We start from the raw sequence: 14,483 nt of genomic DNA, 5'->3' as shown, positions 1-14,483 counted from the left end.
ATTTATCTTTTCTGACATTTTAAATTGTATTTAATAGATAACTATGTAAGAGAAGTAAGTTTTGTGTGCTGTTTTGTTTTTACTCAGTTCTATCTTAGAAAAAGTGGCGTACAGGTGTTTCAGCAAAGCAGCCATGGAGAGAACATGATGTTAGAAATCATAGCTGATGAGAACTCTAAAGAACAGGTAAGCATTCAGCTCTTAACAAAGAAACAAAACCAAAAAAAAAACCAGACAAAAAAACTTGTCATAAAAAGACTGATTTTGTTAAAGTCAGATTTGAGATGTTGGTTATTTTTATCTTCTCAATAGTGTATTATAGGAGAAAAACGTTCATAGAGTAATATTGAAAGAGTTTTATAAAACAATTTCAAAACCCAAGCATTTCTTAAAAAAGAATAATTAAATATATTGAACAGTTAATTTAAAAGAATATCCTTAGATTTTTTTTAAAAACTTTATTTAACTAGTAATGCTTGATTTCAAAATGAGCTTTATGTAGAAGTTATTAAAATTTGATTAATAGAAAGGAAGGTGAAATATGAGTGTATGCTCAAGGCCATAGAATTAATTGCTGGAGTCAGAACTCTGGAGTTCTTAGCTCCCAGCCCAAAGTTGAGACCATTAGGTGGTAGTATTCTCAGTATATGTTTTGAAAAAATCAGCTGAATCAGTTCACTGAAAACATCAATGGTATTAGTTCACACTGAAAGCTTTTGTTGACTGTTGGAGTCAATAGTAAAGAATAAAGTGCATTAGGATTAAAATGCTAAATTTGTGTGGGGAACAGTCTAGAATTTTGGAATCTGCTGAAAGATTTAAATTTGTCCTGACTTCAGAATATTGCATGTCAGTCTCCTTAGTAGAGTTTCTGGCATTTTTCTGTGGTAGCCATCAGATGTTCTTAGGTAAGGAGTTGGTGAGACTCACTCTTCACTAATTAGTAGCTGGAAGTGGTATAAATGCAAGGAAGCAGAGTCTCCAGACAAGTGCCCCTTGTCTTTTGTATAGCTGAGTATATAGACACTTTTTTAGTCAGTCCCTTTTCATCAACAGAGCTGACTTACACCTTCCACTTACATGGGACTGTTTAACAGAGGAATTAAAGGAAAGAGTTGATGCAGAGACATTAAGAAGAAAAATATTTTTCTAAATCCTTTAAAAGCAAAATCTATTTTGTAATCAAAATATCAGATAGCAAAAGAAATCCAGGAAAAGAAAAAAGTTTCAGAGATAAATAAATAAATAAAACCAGGAAAGGAGAGAGGAGGAAAACAATGAGACAGGATTTTACAGTAGAGAGATAGGGAGAGTGAATATTCAAGATACGTGGCAAAGAGAATTAAATAAGCCAAAATAATGTATTTAAAAAAAGCAGAAACTCGTTGGAAAAACAGAACATAATGTGAGACTAAAATTACAGATGCTAGCAAAGTCCTGGACATAAGTGCTGTTTCTTTATTTCAGTGAGATACAAAAGTAAAATCTATGGTACAACATATTTCACTAATCTCAAATTGTCAGTTTGATTATTGTGTCCCAGAGACACAAAGAGTTCTAAGTGATTTAACAAATAAAGTATATAGTAAGCCTATACCAGAAATCTAAATCAACCCAGGTCTTACAACTACTATATGCTACATGTAAAGAGCCACACTTGGAATACAATACTTATTCCTAAAAAATGAAATATGATTCTCCATTTCTAATCAGAGATTATGTAACATGTATCAAAATATTATTTAATAAGATCAAAGGAGATTTTTATTCTGCAAGAAAACCTGTTCTTTAACTAGAATAGTCTTTATTGCAAAAACAGTTTCAAAAATTTTAACAGAAATCTTTTAATATGTTAAACAATTAGTAACTAATAGTCTTTTTTCAGATGGTAGAAAATGTTGCCGGTTCGGTACTTGGAAAGCGTGTTTTTGTTAACTGGCCACACCTTGAAGAAGCCAGAGTTGTTGCTGTGTCAGATGGAGAAACTAAGTAAGAGACATTTCATAGATAGTTGTCATCTTTATTGTTTTATTCAAAATAAGTTTCTTAGGCTGTACAAGAGTTTTGGGTTTATTGTAGTACTTGCTAACAGCAAATTAGTCCAGACCTATCAAAGGCTCCTTGGTGGAAGAACCTTTTTTTAACATTGTTCTGAGGTTTGGTTATCTCTGAAGAAGTCTAGTCCTTCAGTATTTTGCTATAGATGTAGATGTTTGGGAGAGCTCATTCTTAACTTTTGAGGGGAAAATGCATGGACAGAAATCCACACAGAATAATGTAAAAGAGAACATTTCTATACTGTCTTCCTTTCAGCACATGCACTGCTATTTTTTATAAAAAAAAATATGCTGTGTGGCCTGTTCTGGAAGGGGTAGAGAATACGATGATGCAAGTTTTCCATGTCCTTAACAAGTAATTTCTAACTAATTTAAGTTTTGCTCACAGTTGATTATGTCTAATTAATCTTATTTGTTTAAATTCATACCGGTCATAATTATTCTCAAGGTTTTATTTGGAAGAACCACATGGCACCCAGAAGCTTTACATGGGAAATGCAGTGCCCCCAACTAAAGTGGCATATGTTGGAGATAAGGAACAAAGCATGTGGTTAAAAGAAGTTCAAGGCATTTCAGAGCAGTAAGTAATTTTGAAAATTAAAGTGTAACTTTGCATTTTATAGCTTAGCTATGTGTTGTTGCTGTATTACAGACCTAAGTAGCAGAGAAGAGCTGCTGCATACTTGATGATAAAGGTTAATGAGTATGCTGGAATTTTAAAAAAACAACATAAATGAGCTTACGTTGAAATTTCAGAAAATATGGAGTTACTCCCTAGGTATTTAAAGTTAGATGCTGTTATGAAAGAATTCTCAAATGAATGAGTTTCAGTATTTACTCTCCCATTCAATTTTCTGTTCTGGTCTTAGTAATCTTCATTTGTAGGAAGTATATGGAATGGAGTCATATAGTATCAAGTTACAACTTCAATAGTTTAGCATTGTTAAATTTGAATACAGCTGTTGCTGTTCTAGAGTGTGGGTGCCTAGTGGAACACAACTGAGTTACAGTACCTTGCCATTTTATTATCTGTCATTTGAGTTAAATGCCTTAATTACCCCTAATCCTTCCCACTGTAAAGGTAAAATGTGTTTAATTTAACGCACTTAGTTATGTAGTGATGGCCATGTGACAATGGATAAGCAATTGGTTAAGCCGTTTATTCTGGGTTATTTTTTATAAAACAGGAAGCAAACTATTAGAATCCTTTTGTTAAGAGTTGTTGGTTTTTTTTTTTTCAAGAATTTAATTCCACCCTCTTGGTTCAGTTCTGTTCATTGTAATCAAAATAAATGTTCTGCTTTGTGTTCAGCTACCAGAGAAGGAAAGGAATAATTATTCATGAAACATCGATAGTTGTATATGCTCAGTTACTCACTGGTAATAGATATCAACTAAACCAAAATGGAGAAGTTTATTTGGAGAAGCAGTGGTCAAAACAAGCTCTTCCTTTTGTTTACCAAACTGTTGTCAAGGTAAATATACAAGTGCAATATCTTCTTGCACATAGCTCCTTACTCCTTTGGGGCAGGCAGGTGCGCGGAGGAAAGAGTGTATGCTCCTTTAAAACAAAAGAATGACAAAAATAAGCATATTAAATTAATGTAATTTATTGTATAAAAAAATGTAACATGCTTAGGCAAGTATTTTGTCACAAAATTTGGGACCCTGTTGCACAGTGTAGAGATCTTACTGAAAAAATGGCTTTTGTCATCTTTTTACTGATACTTTGAATGAAGTACAGAGTGGTGCTCTACGAGGTAGCATAGTTGCTTGTGTAACAGTATTTGTAATACAGCATTAATTTCTTTGCCTTCGATGAATTATTTCAGACTCAGATAATGTTTTAGAATAAGTGTCTATTTATATGAACTTTTTAATTATTCTGCTAGAACTGAATGATATTTAACATTGTCAATTTTGTCTTTTTCATTTAGGATATCAAAGCCTTTGACTGTCGTTTTTCAAACATCAGAACTTTGGATGACTTGTTTCCTCCTGGAAGTACAGCCTTTATGCTGGGATCTCCTTACTATGGCTGCATGGGAGAAGTTAGTTGCAATAATTATTATTTTTATTTTTGCCCTACATTTCTTTATTTGCAAGTCTAAAATAATCTAGATATGTTGTGTGGCAGTAGTGATCAATTGCTAGCTAAAATTTTAAATCAAAGATGTTTAGTCAGATGGAGGAGGAGTTGGTTCTGCATTCCCTATCACTGTTGCTGGCGTAACAGGAAAAAGGTAGCATAGCTTGAATGCAGGATTATGTTTATTAATTATTTGGGATAATTTGCAATATGTAGAGTTGTCATTTTGGACCATTTTCAGTCATGGATTCCTTTGATTTAATGCTGTTTGATTGCCTCTGTGAGGAAGCACTGTACAGGTCAAGGCAAGATGATGAATCCCAAAGCTTCTCTGAGTCTACTGCAGCAAAATTTTTTATAAAGTAGACTACGAGATCTAGTATCCAAAGACTGCTGTTTTTAAATAACACTTTTAATGTGTTGTGTTTCTCTCCAAGGTTCAAGATTCACGCGATGTGATCACAGAAGGTAGAATTCGTGTAGTTTTCAATATTCCATGTGAACCCCAGCTTGATCCTTTAATACAGAACCAGCACGTAAGTGCTTCTGATTTTCTAGTAAAAGCTCAAACAATGTGTCAAATGTATTTTGCAATGGTAAATGTCTTTAAGGGATGCTTCCATATTATTCATTTGCCCTTTGTATAAAAATCCTTATCTTTCAGGAATTGCCAATGTTTTTTCATTTGTTTGTTTGTTTTAAAGAAATATTCTGTGAAATACAATCCTGCATATATTTTGGCCAGCCGTCTTGGAGTAAGTGGATATCTTGTCTCCAGATTTACAGGGAGTATCTTCATTGGAAGAGGATCAAAGAAAAAGTAAGTTCTCTTTGTGAAATTTGACTGTAGGGAAGCTTCTAAGTTCTAATACAACTCTACAGATTTTCTGCTATGTTTAAGTGCTGTTCTTATCAAATGTATAACTGCATTGTGATGTGAAGCTTTCTTTAAAGCATATTTGCTGTAAACTAAATTCATATGCAGTGTTTTTCTCTCCTATCATAAACTTCTTTTTAATTTCTGTTTACTTGAGAGTTGTTCTGTTGGCTTTAGTATTGTAGAAAGACATAATTTGCCCTTTCTGGTTAACTGTTTGCATAATTGAAGCAGGAGTTTTAACTGACTTTGCCACACTGAGAATAAAAGGTGGAATTGGGATCTAATTTCATTGTGCTTATCGCTACTGCTAGTATAAACAGATAATAATTGTATCTGTAATTTTTTTTAAGAACTCATTAAGACTAAAACTGCTTAAAATATATAAGGGAGGCAATCCCTATAGTTCTCTGAATGTCAGAACTGTGGTTTCCTAGGGCAGCTCAGTAAAGAAGTGGTTGACGCACAAGCATCTTCTTGTGATTTAACATGTACATTTGTTTCCCCACTGATTGTTCAGGGACATCCTTCTACATCTTGGTAAATGCCAGGTAGATTGTGGTTGATTAGATCTCAATTAAGGAAGAAGGGTAAAATATTCCCTACCCTCCTTTGCAATAAGGTATGGGCATGCATGTGGACAGCTACCATAGCACAGCTTATGTCCTGCAAGATCTACGGCTGTTGCGATGTTAACAAGTAAACAATACAATGAATTGAATTTTTCTGTGGTTTAAGGCTGAGTATGTACGTTTATGTGGGTTTTAATGTATGAACATACACACACACACACATATATATATATTACTGCAAGTTAATAAACTTTTTCTTATTTTCAGTCCTCATGGAGATCACAAAGCAAATGTGGGGCTAAACCTGAAGTTCAATAAGAAAAATGAAGAAGTTCCTGGCTATACTAAGAAAGTTGGAAATGAATGGATGTATTCTTCTGCAGTGGAACAACTACTTGCTGAGTATTTAGAAAGGTAAATACTGATATGAACTTCATCTAAGTTATCCACCTTTGTATCAGTCTTTGGATTTTGTCCTGTGTACACAGATCTTCTAAGAACTGATGAGTTTGCTTTTGGAGATTGCTTGATGGAATTTCTTTTATTCCAATATTCTCCTTCCAACAGTACCTCCTTCCAAGGAGAAGCGTATTTTGGGATAGAGTAATCTTGTCAGCAGCTTACCCTTGATAAATGACTAGTATGACACTAAATTAAGTAAATAATAATCTGTCTGGGCTCCATAAATTTTGAAGCCCATCGAAGTTTGTTTTGACGAGGCTTTTTTGTGGTCTATGCTGATGTGAAACTAAATTTATCTTCCATTTATTAATTTTTTAGGGTCCCTGAACTATTTAATTATATAGCCAAGAATAGCCAGGAAGATATCTTCTATGAAGATGACATTTGGCCTGGAGAGGATGAGAATGGGTAAGCCATGTTTCTCTTCTTTTTTTTTTTTTTTTTTGTCTAGAATAAGTATAGTAAAGGCTGACAACATTGTGGAACTGGTGGTGATCATATAGTGGCTGCTATATAACTGAAACCTTGCTGTTCCTTGAGCAGCATGATTGTTCAGTGATGACTCTGAAAAAATTATCAGAATGTTGTGCGTTCTAGTTGTGGAGTCCAAGTCTCCGTCAGACTTATCTCAAGTCCAATAAATGAGAAATCTAATTTTCGATGGCTACTTCATAATTTTTGCTTTTAAAATAACCTTCAGGAAGCATAGTTATGAATAGTCACAAAGTCACCAAAAGATAATTTTTGGAAAATAAGCAATAATTATTTTAATTGTTTAAGATCACTTTGAATTTGAAAAGTAACATGTACAGAATTTAGAGTACTTTGCACATTTTTAGTATACATTCAGTCAGTTTCATGGGAGACAAGGAGCAATCTTGGTTCCAGATACAGTATAGTAACATTAAAAAAGCTTTTATTATTAGCTAGTAAGCCCTATTCACGGGCTCGAGTTGGTAAGTCTGCATGATGCTGCATTCCGCAGTACTCCTACCAGGTGGATATACCATTGTGGGACTCTTCTATTATAGTAATCTCAGGTTTGTGCTCTGTTTTACCAGGGGCATGCCCTGAAGTTCTTTCTTACTGTGTTGTGAGAAACAGCTGGTCACAGAACCTTAAATCACAGCTGGACATGGTTAATTGGTTGGATGCAAACATAATTTACTGACTAGTTTCAAACAATTTCTTTTTTTTTTTTTCCTGAGACAAAACTTCAGGTTATAGTTTTGAAACAGTATCACATGATTCAGTTAGATTTTTTTTTTTTTAAACCCTCTATTGTAAACTTACACAGAACTCTTAAATTCTGTTACTTTATTAATGTATACAAGCATTGTGCCTATATCGTAATACTTGACTGATTAAATCAGGGAATGTGGTAAAATGCTTAGTTTATGCAGTTAAATATTTTAACTCATGTTGGTTTTTTTTAGAGCTGAGAAAGTTCAAGAAATTGTTGCCTGGTTAAAGGCACATCCTGTGTCTGCTTTGTCTCGCTCATCTTGTGACTTGCAAATTTTGGATGCAGCCATTGTTGAGAAAATTGAAGAAGAAATAGAGAAATGCAAGGTATGCAGCTCGACGACATTGTGAGCAGGGGTGAACCAAAAAGCAGCTGCTCATTATTTTCCAAGTTCTTGAATTAGAATAAGATGATTGAAGATTACTTGCCATTCCAAAGAAAAAGAATATAGAATGTAATGTAAGATCTGAATTTGTAATGTGAATTGTCCCAGAAATTCAGAAGAGCTCATGATTTATCTTTCTAATTGGCTCACTCTTTGAGGCTATTCAGCAGCATTAGCCATACTCTGAACTCTGCCTTTTGGTGATTTCAGAAAGGAACAGGTGTCAGTTTATATCTGAAGTGCCATTTCTAAGTGCAATCCCAGCTGTTCTTCCCTTGCAGTTTCTGTTTGGTCTGAGGAAAATCAGAAAGTTGTTTTCTGAAGGCCACAGATCAAAAAAGGGGCCAAGGAAATTACAAAAGCAAAAGCTAAAGGCAAAGCCACGTGAAATAATGGGCTGATTTCTTTGAAATTATTTGCAAGGACATGTTAATAAAATTGGTGTGAATTCAGGAATTAGCCAAACGATGCAAAAGCTCTGGTAAGAAATCAGTCATGTTTTAAAAACTGGATGTAGTCATCCTAAAGACTTCATGAAAGCTGTATACCTTTATCTAAAAGAAACAAAAGAATTCTGCGTTATCTTTTCAGGTGTTTTGTTGTACCTGAAATCCAGTGTTGGTTCCTACACTAGTTTGTAATGACTTTCTGTTCCTTTCCTTTAGCAGAGAAAGAGCAACAAGAAGGTGCGAGTAACTGTGAAACCCCATTTGCTGTACAGAGTAAGTGATGTGAAAAGGTTTTTTTTAAAAAGTTAAGTTGTCCAGATCATGCTTATTTTACCTAAGCTTATCAACTTTCAGAGAGTGGAATTTCATGACAGTATTGATGGAACAAAAAGTTTCATGATGCCTTCTAGAAAATTAATTTGAGAATGGTAGTCTGTCTAAAAGGAGAGAATTTCTACTAACTACAAACTCCGTGATGTATTATACTGACTTTCAGTTCTTTTCTACCTTCTGTCCTTCATGCTTCTACAGTTCTTATTGGCTGTATGATGAAGGCAAAATAAAATATACTTCCCATTTGTCTCTTCTGCCCTGTTCTGCTTTTCGTTCAGTTCTTGACATAGGACCAACTGCTCATCTTGCCTGGTATTCCACAGATACCAGTGTTACTGATACAGGCAGATTACACTTGATGGTTTTATTTTGTCTAAATTGATCCCCTTGGTCTGCCTTGGATCATGTACAGCGCTGCTGTTTTCTCAGGCAGAAGCAGTAAGTGAGAGTTACAGGAAAAAAAATGAAAGTTTGCTTTGTGTCTGGGGAGGGAAGATTCTATGTTCTTAAACAATTTTTTTTTCCAAAAAAGTTTGTTTTATAGTGTGTTTCAGATATTGTTATAAATGCATTTTGATTGTAATCCCTTTTTTTTTTTTTGCAAACATTAACGCAGTCTTTTGGTTATTGTCAGCCATTAGAACAACAGAATGGGGTTGTTCCAGATCGAGATGCAGAGTATAGGCTGTTTGACCGTGTTGTCAATGTGAGAGAGAACTTTTCCGTTCCAGTTGGTCTTCGAGGTACCATTATAGGAATTAAAGGAGGTAATATTTTCTTCATAACTGTAGCATTATAGCTGTATAACAGCTCAGCTAGTGATGTGAAAGCAGGCTTCAGAAAAGTGGTTTGTATAATGGTTGTGAATGCACAGAAATTTCTCACCTATGAAGCATATGCAACTTGAAGCCACTGATGACATACTTCCTGTTTTGAATTAAACCTACAGGTATTCTTTTTTAATTTCATGTGTTACACAGCTGTACTTTGAATAAGAAATTACTTACCCTTTGTTCCTTCTTAATATGAAGAAGGCAGAGAGATCAATGAGAGAGAACACAGGCTCCAAAAAAGTAACAATGAAGATATAGGCAAAGTTAAGAGAAGTAGAGATAAAAACAAGTATTAGCCTTAATACTTACATTGAACATAAAGTTTTATCAAATATGATTTGTCTCAAATTGTTTTATTTGGAATTTGGTTTTTACTGATTATTTTATTTGGAATTTGGTTTTTACTGTGTGATACTCCATTTCTGTTAAATGGCATGGATTTATACCTTCTTTGGCAAGAAGATTATCCATAAATATTTCAGGTAAACAAAAGGATTTACCAAATCACATTGGGTGTAGCATGTGAGATCTATGTTCTTACCTGGCATTTAAGTAGTTGCTCTCTCATTCAGTTTGCATCCAAAAGAATCTTGAATAGACTAGGCTTGAGTGCAGCTTTTTAAAGGGTATTATTTTCTCCATAATGATTATATACTAGCATAATTTTAAAGGAGAGTTAGTCTATCATTATGCAAGAAGGTAATGTTAAAGCTGTTCATTTCCGACTGCCTGAATGGGAAGATGGCTTGCATCTCTTTTTCTGGCAGTTTCTGGAAACTGTGACATACTGCTCTAAATTGCAGTACTATTAATGCAGGTTGATAAGTTGTTATGCACGGTACATTTCTGTTGAAAATATATCTAAAAGGGCAGCCATATATGACTTCAAGAAGCATTTCCTGAATTGCCCTTAATGAAATTACTCATTTAAGGAGTAAGGATTTTTTTTGTTGCTAATTAGTTAGGTTTTGGTCTTTTCATTATTTATTGCATAACTAATGTAGATATGTGCATAATTTAGGTGAAAACAACTACTGTTACACATATAGGATGACATTTTACTTTGTTTCGTATAGCCAGTAGAGAAACAGATGTGCTCTTCGAAGTTTTGTTTGATGAAGAATTCCTTGGAGGCCTAACTATAAGGTTTGTACAGGGAGTTTCATAGTCATTTCGTGCAATTGGTATAGATGGCATGAAATTGTTGCCTTTGGTTTGGTTGAGTATTTTTAATGCCTCTTTTTAGAACTTTGTTTCTCAACAGTGTTGGTCAGGTTTTATTTTTTTTGTGTTTCTTTTTTCTCTTTGAGTAGGGATAATTTTTACGAAGTATAATGTATTTTGGAAATGCTCTTTAGGCTTCTTTGTGTATTTAGAAGTTTCTGATTTGTAGAAAGCAAGTATGAACCAGCAGAATAAAGCACTAGTTCCAAATGTTTTTCTAAAACAAATATGTAGAAAACAGGTTATTTCAGTATGTCTTTAACATATAGAGTAAAAAATAGTCAGTAATCATATGTTCCTCTGAAAAAGGGTCTCTGAACTATCAATAATTGATACTTAGGCACTAAATTCTAACCACCGTTAAAAACCTAAACTGTTCTTCAGGAGATGGAGGCATGGTTAATACTTTTGTTTTAAACAGTGTGATAACTCTTCTATATTTAAGTACGTGTGTAAACTTCTAAGTGCACTAAATTACCAAGCAGGCTTCATTTTACTATTGTTCTTAGATAAATTAAGTTTTTTTAAGACAGAAATTAGAGGAGAATCTTACCTATTCCCTATTCAGCAAGCATAACACAATCCAGTCCCTTGCGAGAGCATGGCCTGTGGCACAGATAATCTCCAGTATTCAGAATCATAAAGGAAGATATAAAACTGACTAAATGCCGCTTAACTTCAATTTATAATTCTGCTACTGGCTTCAATTTTCATCTCAGAAAAAGAAAATAATATTTTTTCGTGGTTCATAATTTTTTTACAGAAATGTTTACTACAGAGCTATGCTGTAACAATTCCCTCATTTTTAAAATGTCTTTGAGCTCAGCACTGAAAGGTACAATATAAAGTCAGAGTAGTAGTAATTACTGTTGTTTTCTGGTTTTGACAGCCAGAAGCCAAAGGGGGGAGCGCAATTGGATTAACATAGTGGTACTAGATTTCAATGTTGGATACAGTTTTCAGCCTCTGCCATTCAAACTTGAGTCATTATCTTTTGGCACAGAGGCAACAGTGTTGTTAAATTGGATACATTGAAATGTCAACATTTAAACTACATGAAACAGCTATATAATTTGCTTTTCTTAAGGTGCTCACCTGCCAGAGGTTATCGTCTGCCATCAAGTGCCTTAATTAACCTGTCTCATGGTAGTCGGTCAGAAATGGGAAATCAAAAACTGATGGCCATAGTTAAACCTCAGCCAGCTGTTAATAACTACAATTCATATGCATCTGACCTGTCATCTGTATGCCCACAAAAAGTGCATCTGGGAGGCCTCAACCATTCTCCTCGCTCCCTTTTTGTTCCTACTCAAGTAAGACTTTTCTTTCATTTGTACAAAAATGTTTTTCCCTAGAAGCTGAATTATGACCATGGTTGCTATCTTCATTGGTACAAGGAAAATTTAATTTTTATGTCAGTATATTAGAAGTAGGATAATCCTTATCTTAGAGAAATGAGTTAATCCAATAATGAAAGGGACCAAAAGTTCCTTATTGACAGTTGTTTTGCTTTGAGTAGCTCCAGTTGCATTTCCAAGAGACAAATATTTAGTTTGGAGCAATGACACCACATTTGGTGTCAGCAAACAGTTTGTTTGGGCAGAGATGCAATTATTTCCTTAAAGCTCTGTTCCAAGTACCGCTTCCTGTAGGCCAAGTTTGTCCATGCTCAGAAGGAGAACATACAATTTCTTTGTCAATTTTGAAAATACAGTAAAGGAGGAAAAATTACAGGTGAATTGGGGTTCTCATTGGTTTAATTAAACTTTATTTTTTAGTAAGTGACTTCTTTAAAAAAAATTAGCTTCATGGGTAACTTCATGTTGCTATAGGTGTGTCTGAGAATTGTCTCATGTTTTCTAAGTCTGTACAAGAAAAACTACTTTCCAAAACAAAATTTAAGGCAGTGAAACACTTATGATTTTTTTTTTTTTTTTCCCCAATGATTTAGCAACTGAATGGAAGACAGCATTACAATCTCAGGGCTGAAAATCAGGGTAACTCTAATTCACCCCAGAAAGGATCATTTTTGAGTGGCAATCAGAAAAATAAAGTGAGTGTTCTGATTCATTTAGTATTGGACCCAAATGTCTCAATATTTATTTTGGCCCCCTATATTTAGAGTGGGTGTCCTTTTCTCATCATTAACAGATAACTTTGTTTTGGTACATCAGATGTTTTAGTCCAGATACAGACTGGAGCAGAACTTGTCCCAATTCTTGAATGAGTATAATATCCTGTGTTATTCTTGTTTAGATTCTAGATTCTCAGAAGTGTTTTTTACATAGCTGGGCTTCAGTTCTGTGGTAGCATGCCTGTAGTATTATGAAACAGTTGAGGCTGATTGATAAGTCCTTACAAAATAAGGCATTAATAATAAAATTTAAGAATACTACCAGTATGAGAGCATGCTTTTGAAACCATTTTGAATTATTATTTGAGTTTAATTATACTTGATGATCTTTCCTATGTTCATAACTTCAGTTAATAACAAAACAAAAACAATCTCAAAAGAAACTAAGCTCATTTCAGTTTAATAGTGATTCTTAGGAAGAGTTGTTACATAGATACAACCCACCACAATAGCCTATTTCATAAATTAAATACCTGCGAGTTCTACTAGTGTCAGTATGAAAACTTCTGTCATCTGAGCACTGTTAAACTTGGACCTTATGATTTTCAGAATGTCTTTGTATATGATTAGCTGTTCAAAAGTTGAGTTTATAGCTGCTGAGTTTATTGGGGGTGTTGTTTCTTGTTTTGTCAGGCACAGAGTAAGCAAGGTGATGAATTCTGCAGCATATGGCAATCATTACAGAATTCTGGGAAGTCTCACCACATTCAGCAAAACATGCATGAGAAGGTTAGTATAGAAACTTTAAACAGATCTCTGGGTTCACAATATGAAAGTAATTTTATACATCAGTTCATTACATGATAAAACTTTCTGGTTAATGTTACAAATAAATCCTCTGGATGAAAGTATTGTCACACAGGGTATGCATAGTTCTGGAAAGAGGTAATCGTACAGGACTACTATGTATATGATGGATACACAGTTTTCTGGCTAAGGTTTGATGTTTGAAATCCTAGGGTGCAGTTCTACCTCAGGAAATCAAGCTGGGAACTGGGAATCAGTTCTATAAGCCAGGATTCAATGACAGCAGCTTTAAAGGTCAGCAAAGAAGACAGGAGCCTTATAAAAAATGTAAGTACTATAACTATAAACTTTGTTTAGGAGAACTACTTGCTTTATCTGATCTTCATTGAAATGATTATTTTGTAGTTATTGACAGAAAATAGTTTATTGTAGTTACATAAACACTATGTTGCACTTATTGTCAAATAATGTCCCAGGTGTGCATATTAGGTTATTTCACACTTAATCCTGAACCTTTTAATCAAGCTGTTCTGCATTATGTTGACTTTCCACCCATCTGATACAAAAACAAAACAAAAAACCCCCACAACTTAGCTTTGAAAATTCGCTTGTGATCATATTGTGGAATATAAAATTAGATCTATTATTGCATATACTTCACTTTATCCCACAAGAAAAGCATACACCGAAAGACCTATAAAGTATGAATTAACATCTGATGCAACCATTCAAATTAATGCAACTCTGTGTACTTGTATGGAATATTTAATTTTTTTGAGTCTTGATTATTATTATGGTTTTTAAGAGCATTTCAAAAGAATGCATTCTTTTGTAGTTAAAGAAGATTCCAAAGTTACAAGAGGTGAAAGTCAGCCACATAATAAAATATCAAACAAACAGGTAATTTCTTCTGTACTGAGTACATGTACTCTTTTCTTTTCATTTTACTCTGATCTGATTCATCATTTTACAGATTTCTCTTTAACTGGCATCTTAGTTGATTCTTTTACTAGGTAAATTTTGTTTTGGAAATTTTTTTTTTCCTCTAGAGATTTTACAGACAGGAAATGAGACA

The 14,483-nt window shown here is 34.0% G+C and overlaps 1 protein-coding gene across 9 annotated transcripts in view; it reads left to right on the top strand.

Moving 5' to 3' along the window:
• XRN1 (5'-3' exoribonuclease 1) overlaps positions 1-14,483 on the top strand; it is a 46,025-nt gene that overhangs the window by 15,642 nt on the left and 15,900 nt on the right. For 4 of the 9 annotated variants that reach the window (XR_011326186.1, XR_011326184.1, XM_069792228.1 and 1 more), the window contains exons 18-35: positions 88-186; positions 1,886-1,989; positions 2,506-2,637; positions 3,370-3,532; positions 3,995-4,108; positions 4,584-4,682; positions 4,851-4,966; positions 5,863-6,009; positions 6,376-6,465; positions 7,494-7,629; positions 8,354-8,410; positions 9,087-9,237; positions 10,380-10,449; positions 11,615-11,840; positions 12,479-12,580; positions 13,295-13,390; positions 13,621-13,735; positions 14,244-14,308. Coding sequence is in view for 7 of the 9 variants with exons in the window: in XM_069792228.1 (XP_069648329.1) it covers positions 88-186; positions 1,886-1,989; positions 2,506-2,637; positions 3,370-3,532; positions 3,995-4,108; positions 4,584-4,682; positions 4,851-4,966; positions 5,863-6,009; positions 6,376-6,465; positions 7,494-7,629; positions 8,354-8,410; positions 9,087-9,237; positions 10,380-10,449; positions 11,615-11,840; positions 12,479-12,580; positions 13,295-13,390; positions 13,621-13,735; positions 14,244-14,308 (2,082 nt within the window). In the remaining 2 variants the exon portion in view is untranslated. The remainder of the gene's footprint in view (positions 1-87; positions 187-1,885; positions 1,990-2,505; positions 2,638-3,369; positions 3,533-3,994; positions 4,109-4,583; positions 4,683-4,850; positions 4,967-5,862; positions 6,010-6,375; positions 6,466-7,493; positions 7,630-8,353; positions 8,411-9,086; positions 9,238-10,379; positions 10,450-11,614; positions 11,841-12,478; positions 12,581-13,294; positions 13,391-13,620; positions 13,736-14,243; positions 14,309-14,483) is intronic. The other 5 variants (XM_069792231.1, XM_069792229.1, XM_069792230.1 and 2 more) reach the window with 5 other exon arrangements.

Source organism: Haliaeetus albicilla, chromosome 9 (genome assembly GCF_947461875.1).
Source record: "Haliaeetus albicilla chromosome 9, bHalAlb1.1, whole genome shotgun sequence".
Classification (NCBI taxonomy): domain Eukaryota; kingdom Metazoa; phylum Chordata; class Aves; order Accipitriformes; family Accipitridae; genus Haliaeetus; species Haliaeetus albicilla.
The sequence above is the reverse complement of the archived record's forward strand: the minus strand, read 5'-3'. Positions and strand labels throughout refer to the sequence as shown.